General features: G+C 55.3%; 2 protein-coding genes across 2 annotated transcripts; one reads left to right on the top strand and one right to left on the bottom strand.

Annotated features, from left to right (window-relative positions):
* Positions 1 to 2,496: 2,496 nt before the first annotated feature.
* Positions 2,497 to 4,034, bottom strand: COCSUDRAFT_67269 (cyclin-domain-containing protein; the record flags this gene model as incomplete). Its single annotated transcript, XM_005645342.1, has 5 exons — positions 3,683 to 4,034; positions 3,446 to 3,529; positions 3,134 to 3,295; positions 2,889 to 3,005; positions 2,497 to 2,694 (listed from the first exon to the last, which is right to left on the bottom strand). The coding sequence occupies exons 1-5, from the start codon at positions 3,860 to 3,862 to the stop codon at positions 2,497 to 2,499; spliced, it is 741 nt and encodes a 246-aa protein (XP_005645399.1). The 5' UTR covers positions 3,863 to 4,034.
* A 5,172-nt stretch (positions 4,035 to 9,206) lies between these two features.
* On the top strand, positions 9,207 to 13,456 carry COCSUDRAFT_30487 (JmjC-domain-containing protein; the record flags this gene model as incomplete). Its single annotated transcript, XM_005645341.1, has 10 exons — positions 9,207 to 9,352; positions 9,530 to 9,693; positions 9,840 to 10,027; positions 10,239 to 10,319; positions 10,685 to 10,891; positions 11,161 to 11,313; positions 11,423 to 11,557; positions 11,681 to 11,771; positions 11,943 to 12,172; positions 13,145 to 13,456. 10 exons carry the CDS (start codon positions 9,207 to 9,209, stop codon positions 13,454 to 13,456), a joined length of 1,707 nt encoding a protein of 568 aa, XP_005645398.1.
* Positions 13,457 to 13,610: the final 154 nt, after the last annotated feature.

The raw sequence follows: 13,610 nt of genomic DNA, 5'->3' as shown, positions 1-13,610 counted from the left end.
CGGACCTGGCCATCGGCGAGCTCAATGCGCATGCACAGGTGATGCGCCCTTCTGCTTGTGGTAGCTCTTATAGCTTATCACAGCCCACTGTCATATCCAGCCAGTAAGATAGCCTTGGGCTTACCTTTCCTAGAAGGTTCATGTCGTACTTCTGGAGTACTGCTGCGAGCTTGGTTGCTTGAGCCTTGGAGCGGCTGCCAATGTGCATGCATGTGGGCTTGCAGGCGGTGAGCGCGCAGGAGGCGGCACGGCCGCGCATGTCGAGCGACGCGGTGGCGGCAGCGGCCGAGGCACAGATGGCGCAGCACGCCGGAGACGTGGGCGAGTGGCTGGGAGTGGACTCGGGGGCGGCGCCTGCGCTTCAGGTAGCCCTGGCAGTCGCGCCAGGGAGGCCCTTCCCCTCTGCTGCTTCGTTTTGCATCTGTGAAAATGGATCAGTCGTTCGTCACGGCAGCCAAGGTCCTTACGGACAGAGTGCTTGGGCCGACATCCCGTTTATAAGAGAGAGTGTGAAGGCTGGGGCTTGGCTTTGCCTGAGGTGTGTTGGGTGGGCAGGAGACTGAGGATGAGATCAGGGAGCGGGCATACAACAGGCGGATGCAGGAGCTGGAGGTGCGTGACCATGCCCCTTCAACAGACACTGCAGCTGCCCAGATACATGCGCAGGGCTTGAGTTGGGGGATGGCTTCCCCTGACACTCCTCGATTGCGCAAAGAACGATGTCCATATCTGAACCCCCGTGGCAAAGGGGGTTGAGGTGAGCAGAAATTCATGTCTACAGTGAAAGGCCAAGAGTTGTGGGCGGATGACGGTGTGTCAGTCAGGGCTGATGGCGCAGGCGCGGCACGAGGCGGCTGTGGCTCCCAGGCGCGCAGCCGGCGTGAAGATTCGGTGAGTGGCTCGTGTGGCATCATGACTGCATTGAGCATCCAAGGTGATGTCCCCTGCTAACCTGGCTGCTTTCTATAGGCCAGATGTGGACCTGGCACTTCACCTTTTGGGGGAGGGTCCCGATCTTTGTGTTGCATTCACTGCTTGTCCTTCTGCATGGTGGCAGGTTAAACAAGCCTGCTGGAAACTCCAACGGGAGCAGCCGGGGTTGAGGCGTGGGTGCATGCAGCAGTTGGGACGGCCAGGTGAGTGCACACCAACGCAGGTCTTCGCATTTGCTTTCCTCTGTCAAGGTGTGCCGCTAGGACGCCACTCTTTGCATGTCCCTACTTCCCCAATGTGCGCATCCACGACAGTAATTGAGCGATGGTGCCCTTGGCTCGCCCGGACCTACCCAGCAGCGTTCTGCAGCAGAGGCAGCTCCGAGCAACCCTCAGTGATGAACTCCTAGAGATGGTACATTTGCACTTTGGGTTCAGCTTCGGGGCACCGGTGGGCTGCCTTTGATACCTGATTCAAGGGCCCTTTCATGGGCCATTTCCCTCTCCTGCCTCTTGTACTGTACTTCTAGACCTGGAGATGCATTTGTCAGAACGCAGAAGCACCTGCAGGACTAAGCATGCGGTTGTGAGTTTAGCACGTGGGATGTGAGGCTTTCCATATCTGACACCCGAAAGCATCTCATGCAAGGTTTGCCTGCTGGCAGTAATCTGTGCTGATGTGGGCTTCTGATGGCAAGGCATTTTGTGCTGTTGATGACTCTTAAATGATGTTGTATGGAAAAACCTTGTAAAGCGACGTTAATGAGGTGCCTTTGAGATGCTGTCTTCTAGACAATTCGATTAAGCCATCCGCTGCAGCAGGACCTTCCATTCCAAAGTACCGTTACATCAAGAATGTACAAGGCATATGCATGACCCTCAATACACCGGCCAAATTGGAAGCGCTCACACTACCGCAAATTGCAATTGATCATTGAAAGCGCGTTGCTTTCATTTACATTTGCATCCTCTAGGACCTTATTCAAGCAGACAGCACCACCACTCCATTCTCAAACAATTCATGTTCTGCAGAGCTGCTAGCTGGCACAAGCTTGAGCTCCATTAGGCTAACACGATCAGTGCACGATGTGGGGAACCTAGCAGTTTCTGCATAGCAGATGAATAGATGAAGACACAATTCAATTCAGTCCTTGCAAAATTGTCAGTCTGCATAGTGCTCAGGCCCATGCTCATTATCTCCGGTGCTATAATGACATCCTAAGTCAGACTTATTCCCCGGATGCCAATCGCATCACTTTGGAAGATTTCACAGGGCCAGCTGGCTCACAAGACTGGTCAGACATGATCTAGAATTCGCTGCTGCGGCGCGCAATATGAAGCGCAGTTTCTAATTGTACAAATGAAACAATTCCCAGACACAGCCAGGTTGCCCCGCCAAAGCCCACTCCATGTGCATGGCCGGCAGGTGACGACATCTGACTTGTGCTGTGATATACATGCTCTCCCTGCTGCAGCAACACAGGCTATGTGCACTGCCATCAGACAAACAGCGGCATCTGCAGTCTGCCGCTTGCAGGGAGGCCGCTGCCCATGTACTGACACATCACTGGGGCTCTGCTTCCCCTATGACACGTTTCTTGCTCCGCCGAAGCACGCCTCCATGCAGAGGCGTGCGCGCCAAGACCTTCAGCTGCCGCAGGCAGTGTGCCACTTGCTCCTCACTCACACACAGGCTGTATCCCAGCTGCTTCAGCATCAGCAACTCCAGCTCGTTCAGCTCTGCCGCTGACACTCCCCCAATCTGCACAAATGACCCCTGTCAAGAAAGCCCCTTTGCCAGCAGAACCCAGGGAGTACTACATATCACTAGACAGCTAGGTATAGTACCCCCTGCAGAACCCAGAGTCTGTGCACATGCCTGCCTGCTCTCCTCCAATGCTAATGCATGCGCTGGACGGTGTTGCATGAGTCCTGGGCAAGAGTCAGAAGTCCCACCTTTGCCCAGTAAGCGTTGTTGTACAGATTGTCGTCCATCAGTTTGGCAGCGAGCAGAACGCTGGTCAGCACTAGGCGATGCGCATTGGATCTTGTCAATCTGTACACTGTGTCGACCTGCGCACATGAGGGTTTCTTATGAGGGCCTCCATGAAGACTGAGCGACCATCATGAAGACAATGCTTCGCATGCGCTGACATGGGTTGGAGAAAGAGTAAATTGCTCGATGGGCCAGCTATGATTACCTGGGCTAGCTTTTGCAGGTAGGAGAATGCCATGCAGAAGCACACGTTGCTGCACTTTGAGTATCTGCTGATGCGCTGGATGTAGTCCCGCAGCGAAATGAGGGGCACACGAAGCCCGTCAAATGGTGACAAGCGCTGGGAATGGGATGCATATGCTGAATCCTGCAGTAGCACACCAACTTGAAGTGACGCAAGAAAGAAGGATTAATCTCTGAGACGAGTGAACAAGTGTGCCGCTAGGAAAGAGGGGCACAGCAAGGAAATCATTGGCAAAAAGCGTAGTGGCTAGGGTACCATAGAAGCAGCTCTCACCTCTGCTGCAGAGCTGACACGCTCAAGAACAGCAGACAAAGTCAGCAACAACTCACAACAATCCTCCTCGGTCGATTCTCCCACCTGCTTGACATCAAGTTGGCACCTCAAAACGCAAAGGATTTCTTCACAAATCCTCCAGGAAATTGTTCACAGCGGAAGGAAGGTCGAAGGAGCCTCCCAGCAACGTATCACAATGCATACAGCCTGGCAGCATCGCAGAAGCCCAAGTCGTACCAGCTCAGGGAAGTACAGTTCATCGCGTCCGTCAGATCCAGTTTCTGAAACATCCACCGTCTTTGCAACGACTGCTGCTGCGCAAAACCCTGAACTTTGGTGGTCGAAAGCCGCCGCATGGGGTAGCCCGGGAACAGGTGTAGAGCACACGTGGTATCCTAGGACCTCTATCGCGAGCATTGCAAGGTACGAGACGATCTAATGAGATAATCTAGATTGGCGACCACACGATGTCGAAGGATGTCGAAGGTTGCGGATGGTAGGGGTTGTTATGAGGGAGACACCCCAGACAGACACATAAGCGATGGAAAATTGTGACTTGCCTAACCCAATCAAAATAGGGGAATATGGTTTCCTTAGAGTTGAGTGGTCTATCACGCCTCCTTTCCATCCAAGCAAATTCAGGGCGCTGAGCACACAGTAGCCAGTTCAGGCATCTTACTCATGGCGCCATAATATGTTTGGGGCTGATCAAGGGCTGCAGTCTGTGGGTAGCATGCAGTATGACAAAACCAGCTCGATGTTGAGATATAGCTTTGGAGAAAAGAGTGTGAATCGCTCTGCGGCCGACTCAGTCAGGCTCAGCGGGCTGCCGAGTGCGCCGGCCGTGGGCGGGACTCTTGGAGATATCCAATGCTCTATGGATTTTTGAATGCCAGTGTACTACATAGTATGTTGAAGTCACAGTGCTGCGCATTGCATTGCAGGTGGCCAATGCATGTCGCATGCATGTGCGTCTTACTAACCCTTCTAATATAGCCGCCGCCAGTCGTTCGCGCGCTCCGAGTGTTCACGTAGTTCATAGTGTGATCGGTACTAATGAGTAGTAGATGTGGTAATCAGTAGGCTCTAGTGGCAGCGTGAAGCCTGGCTGCATTTGCGCAGAATCACTCTGCTCAGCGGGCTAGGCTAGCCCGCTGGCACCATGATATCAGATGGCATCTGAGCCTCCAACAGCACCACCGACACTGTCGCAGCACCAGACAAAGCATAATCTGGTAGCATTAATAAGCTGGTGACAAGAGCGTCCTGATCATAGCCATGCACCACAGCTGTCTCCGACACATCATGATGAGTCATGCTTGCGCAACAGCAAATGCAAAGTGCACGCAGCATGGCATGCATACGGACTTTTGTGCCATGTCTCAGACAAGCAGATACGCCAACGTGGGACTAACAGATACGAGACGTGTAACATGCATCACCTAGATCGCACCAGCGCCAGCACAGCACCCACTATGGCATCTCAGGTCTAGTTCCTGGGCCTCACTAAGGCTGCCTTGCACAACTTGAGGCTAAGAATCACCTTCAAGACACCGGTGATAGTCTTCAGCGCACTGCAGTAGACAATACGAACGCTGCCTTGTCCTAAGCTCCTGAGCTCCGACGTCAAGGCTGCATCACCAACCTGGATCTGCTCCACTGCTTGATGCTGTGAGCATCATGTAGAGCTGGGCCACCCCATGGTTCAGTAAACTTCCCAGGGTCGCTGAGCAGCTGAATCATTCCTGCTGGGGTCTGGCTTCAGCTGGCTTATGCTAAAGCAGGTAAGCCACTCGAGCTCGTGCTTTGGGATTTGGTTTCACATCTTACAGCATTCTGCAGGTTCTGCTAGGATTCATATCTTTGCTACGCAGTCGAGCATACCTTCTCCCTGATAAAATTTATGAACGTGCTTGTTGTTAAGGAGTTGCGCTGCAGCCTTACGCGGGGCTGGGCCCATCTGGATCCCTCAGACCTTCCAGAGCCTGAATTTAATTCCCATAGAAACTGCAGGTCCACACTTAATTGCCCTGTCAGTGGGCCTACAGCACATCAGTGGGCACACACAGCACACACATGTTATATAATTCTGCCTACAAAAGGACCAAAGTGCGTCAGACTGCATCAGAACAGAGAAAGCGCGCACTTCAAGTTTTTTATGCTGTTGCACAAGTGACTGTATGCACAGAAGTGTCTGACACTTGTCCCCGCAAGTGGCGCTCTGTCTTCTGTCTAACGGGCAGAACGTGCCAACACTGAGGCATACATTTGCACCTTGGTATGATTATCAGAGGCTGCCATATGCCTCTGTGAATGAGCAGTGCTGGAGCCATGCCAGTGGCATTCTCCAAATAAAGTGATATACACGTTGCTTCCACAGCCAGTAGAACGCTGACTACGTGGAAGCGGCAAATACAGCAGCTACTGGAGGTTCCCACAGCGACAAGCTTGCGACTACTGTAAATACACTGTGCTCTAGAGTCTCTCAAGCACGTCTGAACATAGGACTACCTCACGCCAGTCCACTGTCAGCAAGCGCCACCACTGATCCCCCCTTGCAGGTGCGGCAGCTTCTGCCCAAATGACTACTAAGCGGTCAACATCACCATAACAGCCTTGAACGCCGTGCAGCACAAAGCGCAATAACCTTCTAAGGATGGGTCGAGATTACCCTCAGAAAGAAAAGAGGTGATACTCCGCGGTTAGCGCGGTCGCCAGCCCGTGCGACAATATCCTTGTCTCATTCCTGAGCAATGCGAAGGCGAATCGCTGCAGGAGAACTGACCAAATGTATGAGATTTTCAAGGGGAAACCAGGACAACGCTGCGTGCTGTCCCAGTGTCCGCACGGCATCATTGCAGCATCCAAAACAATTTTAATACAAATTGCTCCTGAGTATCTCTTGTTTTGCGAGAAGGCGCAGCGATTGCTGGCAGCCAAGGCAAAGGGGTTTAAATATATAATCACCACGCAAGAGTGAACTTTGAGATTGATCATTGCGAAGGAGGAGGATCGTGCATTGAAACGACTTCTAATAGACATGTATGAGATTGGAGACATGTTGGGACGCACAGGATCGCAGGACCTGAGTCAAAATTTGATGTCCTTGAAACTTCGAAGGTGAACCTTTACGCCCCTCAAGTTTGGCGGATTGTGTGCCTGTGTCCGCCCCTTGGCAAGCTAAAAGAGCATTGCGCCCATCGTTTTGTAACTTGGGATCATGTATACCCAGCAAAGACACTGCACTGACAGGAGCAGTACCTTTGGCAAGCAGGCCGAAAAACGTATGCAAAAGTACTCAGAACCCTCCCATACCTTTTGGTTGCATTTGGGTGCCGTTGCTTGGTTTCTGGAAGTTACAGTGTCCTGGTTGCATTGGTCGTGGCTGTCGTGCAGAGATGCCGAAGAGGCAGAGCACTGCAGATTTGGCAAAATAGCTATCGTTGTCCCTCCTCGTTGACGTGGACAAGTAAAAGTTTGAAGGTGGCAGCGGTGCAGGAGGCTGCTGCGCAATTAGCGCCACCCCGACAGCTCAGTAAGGATGTGGCAGGGTGAAGAGGCTGGACGAGGCTGAACCCGTGTACTCTTTTGCTGATTCAGGGGCTGAAAGTCACGTTGGGCCTTCAGAGTGTTATGGAGGCCGCCAGCTTGCAGTGTCAACTTCACGAGCAGCCGGAAAATAATAGCGTTGTTCAGCCAGCTGGGATGTCTGGAGTCGACGTGGTAGACAACCTGATTACTGAACAGGGGTTGACGACCTCGCCCGTAGCAGTTTCTGAGAGCACGCCACCTGTGGAAAATGGGGCACATGAAGTCCTGGTGAAGCCAATGATCGAAACAGAAGCCCCTAAAGGCGAGAAAGTCGAACAGGAAGCGTCAAAGGGTGCACAGGAGCAGGAAACTGGCCAAGCTGTAGATAATATCCCAGGTCCAGAAGACGGCGAAGGTGTGGTCTCCTTGTTGGACAATCTGGTCATGAAAGCATGTCTTTGATCACGAGGCCATGCAGTGCTACACCGAGGCCGTCTAGGGCATCTGTCTTCAAGGTTTCACCTTCCAAGATATTTACAGGAAGCCTGACCTCATGCTTTTCTGTGCACTGCTGCAGGACTTGCTTGTGCCAATGGTGGGAGACAGCGGCGTGCCAGCGCCCTTGCTGCAACCCGCAAGGTTTCTGACTACATTGTGCAGGAGTCCAAGTCCATCAGGGTGAGCTCCGGTCCTCCTGTGAAGGTCGAAAGGGCAGTGGCAAGTTTCAGATCTGATCATGTGCATGTGGTCAAAGGCGAATTGTCAATTTTGTATCCGCCTGCTACCCAGGAACTGCGCAATGATCTCCAGGCAGAGGCAGGACAGGGGGGCAAGAAGCAGGGCAAGAAGAGAAAGGCGGTTTCCCCAACCACGCCCCTGGCTCCCCCTTGTGTCAGCAAGACATCTCCCAGCAGCTCTGCAGCCGAGGCCTGCACCCAGCAGCTGTGGGAGGGCTCTTCCGATGGGGAGGCGGGACCACTGCCTCGCGAAGCAGCAGCTGCAGCACCCCAGCAGGCCAGCATTGCAGAGCACCCCACAGAAAATGGGTGCACAGAGCACCCTGTGGATCCTCCTGCAGAACCTGCCGCAGTGCCGCTGCAGCAGCCAGCAGCGGAGCCAGTGAATGGGCTTGAGGGCTCGCATGCACCGCTGGAGAAGGAGAGCCAGGATGCAGCACCTACGCCTGCGGCAGATGCAGTGCCCCTTTCTGAAAATGCAGACATGGCGGGCGTCTGTGGGGATGGCAGCACAGAAGCCGGTGATGGGCAACCAGCCGCACCAGCGCCAGAGGCTGCTGCTGATGAGCCAGCACAAGGAATGGGAGGCGCGGCAGCTGCAGAGGAGCTGCCACAGGCGGATGCAAGCACGCCTGCTGTAGAGGTGCCTCATGGCGGTGATGGTGCTGGCGAGGAGGCTGACGAGGAAGACAAGGAGTGGCCTCCAAAGGGATCTTTGGCAGCGGAAGCGGCGCTGCTGCCAGGGAGGACGCAGTATGTGCGCAAGGTGAGCAAAGAGAAAATTTCTTTGAATTGACTCTGACACGCTGGCTGTATTCATCACGCATTCTCTCTCAGGAAGCATGCGAAGCATGACTGAGACCTATTGTCCGGTGTGCAGAGCGCGCTGGAGGCACGCACCAAGATTGCGGGCCCCCGCTTGAAGCGCAAGTACACCAGGCGGAAGCAGCCCGGAGCTGCGGGAGAGGCGGGATCAGAAGGTGATGGCGACAGCGGCGATGGAGCAGCCGCAGAGGGGGAGCAGCAGGATCCGGCAGAGGGTGTCACGCCGCCGAACGCGGCAGGCGAAGGCGCCGAGAAGGCGACATTCTTCCCGAGCGGCAAGCGCCGCGGCCGCCCGCCGGGCAGCCGCAACCTGCGCCCGCGCGGCCGCGGCCGCGGCCGGGGCCGCTGGGGAGCCGGCGCCCGCCGCGGCCGCACCCAGGACACCCCCTCGGACGACGATGGCGAGATGGTCAGGGACGCCAACCTTCCGGCCATGTCCCCCACTGCCAGCTACTACAAGGACCAGGTCTGGCGTCAATTTCCTTAATGCCTTGGACCATTCTCTGCCTCGTCTTGTGGCCCCCTTAGTAGTGTCTTTGTGTTGTTATCTGAAATACTGGCTGATGTGGATGCACCTGCTGCAGGAGATGGACATGGACACGCTGCACGGCTGCACTAAGTGCCGCTTTAACCAGACCGGCTGTGGGGCGTGCCGCGACGCGCCCATCATGGAGCGGCCCAAGTCGGTGCGCTGGAAGCCCGACGCAGCACGGCCGCAGACCTCCGTCCCGTCCGCGCCCACCTTCTACCCGACGGCCGAGGAGTTCACGGACCCCGTGGCCTACATCAACAAGATCCGGCCTGAGGGCGAGAAGTGCGCACCCGCTCTTTGCTGCTGCGTTTCTGCACGTCTACCTCTTTTTCTAGACTCCTCTCTTCCTTGGTCCGGCCGGTCTCCTTGGGTCTCTTTGAAGAAGGAAGCGGACTATCGAGTTCGACTTGCTGAGGAAAATTAATGCTGGGAGCTGAGAAGACAATTGGTGATTTGCAGGGCCGGGATTGCCTGCATTGTGCCGCCTGAGGGCTGGGAGCCGCCGTTTGCTCTGGAGAAGGGCACTAATGGACAGAGCGCCGAGAGCTTCCGCTTCAGCATCCGCAAGCAGCTCACCTCCCACCTGTGCATGCGCGTGGCCAACACCGGCAAGGCCACCAAGCGTGCTCCATCTAGGTACGCAATTCTGCCTGCAGGAATTGATGCGCGCTGCAGAGAACGCTTGTCAATTATTTACAGGAAGACCAATACTGGAGCACCTCTTACCATGTCTCTGCTGCAGTTCTCAGCACTGTAGGGCAATGTAGAGGCAGGGAGAAGAGAGTTGAAGACCGGGGGCTGTTGTGCAGGTATGACAGGGCAGGCGAGGATGAGGACCCTGCGCATGAGCATGCTGACTTCGGCTTCGTGACTCTGGAGCGCCCCTACACGCTGCGGTCCTTTGCTGCCTACGCCGACTGGGTCAAGGCACTGCATTTCAGCAACCCCCCGCCAAAGGTGGGCTTTGTCACTTGCTGGAACCATGGAGTAAAGGGGCATTCAGCGGTTTGGCTGGGCAACATAATATATGCAGCCCTCAGAGAATTGTAGAATGGCATGTGGGTCTCTGTGCTTCTTGCCATTGTCTCATTAGAGGAGCACTGATTGACATGGGGTGCGTTTGCATGTGCAGGCGTTTTCTGAGCCGATCCCGACGAAGAGGCGCAAGCTGTGCAGCTACTCTGGCCCAGAGCCCACGGTCGAGGAGATTGAAGCCGAGTTCTGGCGCATCGTGGAGTCCCCTGACGAGGTGCGCCTTAGCAGCCTGATCCCAATTTGCCTTGTCAAGTCACAATGACCATGCTTTTCCTTGCTGTGGCTCTAGCAGGAGGGCTTGCCATTGATTGATCCCATGTCTTCATCTCTCACAGCTCAAGTGTCTGAGTGCCCCTTAGCCCGAGCCAGACCTGCCTTTCCCGAATCCCTGCTATGCATGCTGTAACAGGGTGCACCATCTAGAGGGCATCTGGTTACTGATGACCAGAGGAACACATTGATTGGGGCCTTGTGATGTGTCTGAGCTGAGTTTTTGGCAAAATTTGGACCGTGCAGTGGGGTATTGTGGTAAGCGGATCTGGGAGGCAGGCGATGACTTGGGCTGTTGTATGATGGCAGGTGGTGGAGAGCCTGTATGGGCAGGACTTAGACTCAGGGCACCACGGGTCAGGCTTCCCTCTGCCGCCGTTCCGGCAGCGGCTGCTGGAGGCGCACCTGGCGGCCACGGAAGGCGCCAAGAAGGACGGCGAGAAGCGCAAGTTCACCCCCGAGGAGACCGTGTACAGCGAGCACAAATGGAATATCAACAACATGCCCCGCTGCAAGGTGCGTGCCCCCTCTGCACAAATGACTTCTGCAGACCAGAGTTCTGATTTTGGATGTGACATTGAATATTAATCTCTTAGGTCTCACTGAGGTTTTGCCTCTGCGAAGCTATCGTTGTCCTTGACAACTAAGTGGGGGAGAGTGTAACGTTATAGTTATGTAATGTAATCGCGTGACCTGCATATCTACGTCACCCTGGATTTATAATAGACAGAATTGAATTTTGTCGAGAGCCAGGACTGACATGCTGTGTGCTGTGCTGTGCGCAGGGCTCAGTGCTGCGCTACCTGGTGGGCGAGGAGCTGATCACGGGTGTCATGGTGCCCTGGCTCTACGTGGGCTCCTGCCTGTCCGCCTTCTGCTGGCACGTGGAGGACCATGCGCTCTACTCAGTCAACTACCTGCACATGGGCGCCCCCAAGGTGACCTTTCGACCACGTGTCACTTAGTTGCCTTGATCGGTTCACAGACAATATTTATCTATTCTCCTCTACAGGAAATGTATCATTCAGCAAGGTTGTGTGGTTGCAGGTGTGGTATGGGGTGCCTGCGCATGCGTCCGAGGCGCTTGAGATTGCCATGCGCGATGCGCTGCCTCACCTGTTTGAGCACTCGCCTGACCTCCTCTACCAGCTGGTCACACTGGTGTCTCCCACCCAGCTCAGGGTGCGGATGCATGCTCACCATGTCTAGGGATGAAGCACAGCATGCGTTCAATGTTATAATGTGCCCTGTTGCTTTTACCTGGGTGCCTGTGGGACCTTTTGTGAGTGTTGCTGGTTTGTTCAGGCGCGCGGCGTGCCTGTGCACCGGCTCGTGCACAAGGAGGGCAGCTTTGTGATCACCTTTCCCAACGCCTACCATGCCGGCTTCAACACAGGTGAGGCCATGCTAGAATACCTCAATGCTCGTCTTTTCCCGTGCTGCTCGAGGCTATCCTGAGGATGGGGTGTTCTACAGGGTGTGTCGTGATTGCTGAATAGCTGCTTATCCTTTTGGGGAAGGATCAGGATCTTCAGATTTTCTCAAAATGGGGTTTGTGGTGCTCCAGGCTTCAATTGCGCGGAGGCGGTGAACTTTGGGCCGCCGGACTGGCTGCCCTGGGGCACCTACGTGGCGGACAAGTACCGGCGCGAGGGCCGCTCGGCCACGCTGTCCCACGACGCCCTCCTCATCGCGCTCGTTGCCGCCGCGCCCGACGTCAGCGCTCGGCTCATGCGGGAGGCCCAGGCGCGCGCACTTCCCGTAACACTAAAGCACACTCCTGGGAAGCCCAAATTAGTGGTGGCACAGAACAACATGATCCTGGCAGTGACATGTGCTGTGTGTAGTCTGATCTGCAAGGTGGGACCCACCTGTGATCTGAATTGAAAGTCAGGCTCCAAGGGTTGTCTAGTCGTTGGCTCAGGTGTTTAATGGCAGGTAGCTGGGAGGTATCTTTTTGGCGCAGCAAAATACTTTTGCACACCTTGGCAGGAATGAATTTGTTCTTTTTTTGTGCAGGCGGCAGAGGCAGAGAAAGTGTCAGTGGTGCTCATTCCCGACGAGGACGCTGTCGCTGTCAAGGTGGAGCTCCGCGTGCCTTCAGTCGAGCCGGCAGCCGCCAAGACAGAGGACGCCGACGTCAAGATGGAGGATGCCGCCGAGCCCAGTGAGGACGACAGGGCATGCTCGCAACAGGATGCCACCACATCTGGCCGCGACTATGTGCCTGGTGTGTAGCTTTTCTGTCAACATGCGTCACCTGCTGCCCTTCTTACAGCAATTGAATCTTTTTCGATGCGCAAATTAAGGCCTCAGATGACCTCTTCAGTAGGGCCTCTTCAGTAGGAGATGACGTGCATGATACGCAAGGCAGGGATGAGGACAGTTGAAGCCAAGTACACACATGTCCTGTCATTGGATAGCGCAGGGGATTTGGCAATGCAGTGCGGATGCAAGGTTTAGGATTGGATTGGCCGCAGGTCTGATTGTAAAATGTGGTGATGTGCAGGGGAGAGCACGGACCTGTCCTTCCTGGATCCCATCAATCGGGCAGACACGCCGCCCAGAGCCATCCAGCTGGCAGCGGCGGAGCTCAGCCTGCGCCTGGAGCAGAACCGGCAGCGCCTGACGGCCGGCCTTGCCGACGCCGTTGACACCATTGAGCGCCGCCGGATGTGCGGCAAAGCCGGTGCGCGCTTGTATCCTCTGCATGCTTGTTTCGCATACGCCTCCCTGCTGGAAGCCCTGGAACTGTTTAATTGGGTCGAGCAACACACCTGCCGTGGTGGGCCCTTTGCCGGCCTCCTTGCATGCATGTCAATTGTGGGAGACATCGTGAAATGTCAGCTGAAGGGGAGGTGCCTGCGCACAGGTGCACTGGATGCAGATGGCGTGCACACAAACACAGAGGACGTGGACTGCGAGGTGTGCAAGGGGGACCTGCACCTGTGGGCGGTCGTGTCGCCCAAGTGCCCCGGCCGCGCCACCTGCGCCGAGCACGCCTCCGCCCTCGGCTGCCCCGTGGACGACATGGTCCTCCTGTACAGGCACGCACCTTGGTCGTATCCCCCTGCGTCTTAAAAAACTGCAATGATTTCTGTGGCTCTACTGCAATCTGGAGCGTTGGGTGGCAGTGTGTAGAGCATACACAACTGCCTCATGGTATGTTTGGAAGGTGGGGATGCACTGTTTTTCAAACTTGAGAGATATGTTATGAGCTGCTCCCACACATGTG

This window comes from Coccomyxa subellipsoidea (genome assembly GCF_000258705.1).
Source record: "Coccomyxa subellipsoidea C-169, whole genome shotgun sequence".
Taxonomy (NCBI): domain Eukaryota; kingdom Viridiplantae; phylum Chlorophyta; class Trebouxiophyceae; family Coccomyxaceae; genus Coccomyxa; species Coccomyxa subellipsoidea.
Note: the sequence above shows the minus strand (reverse complement) of the source record. Positions and strands in the feature narration are given on the sequence as shown.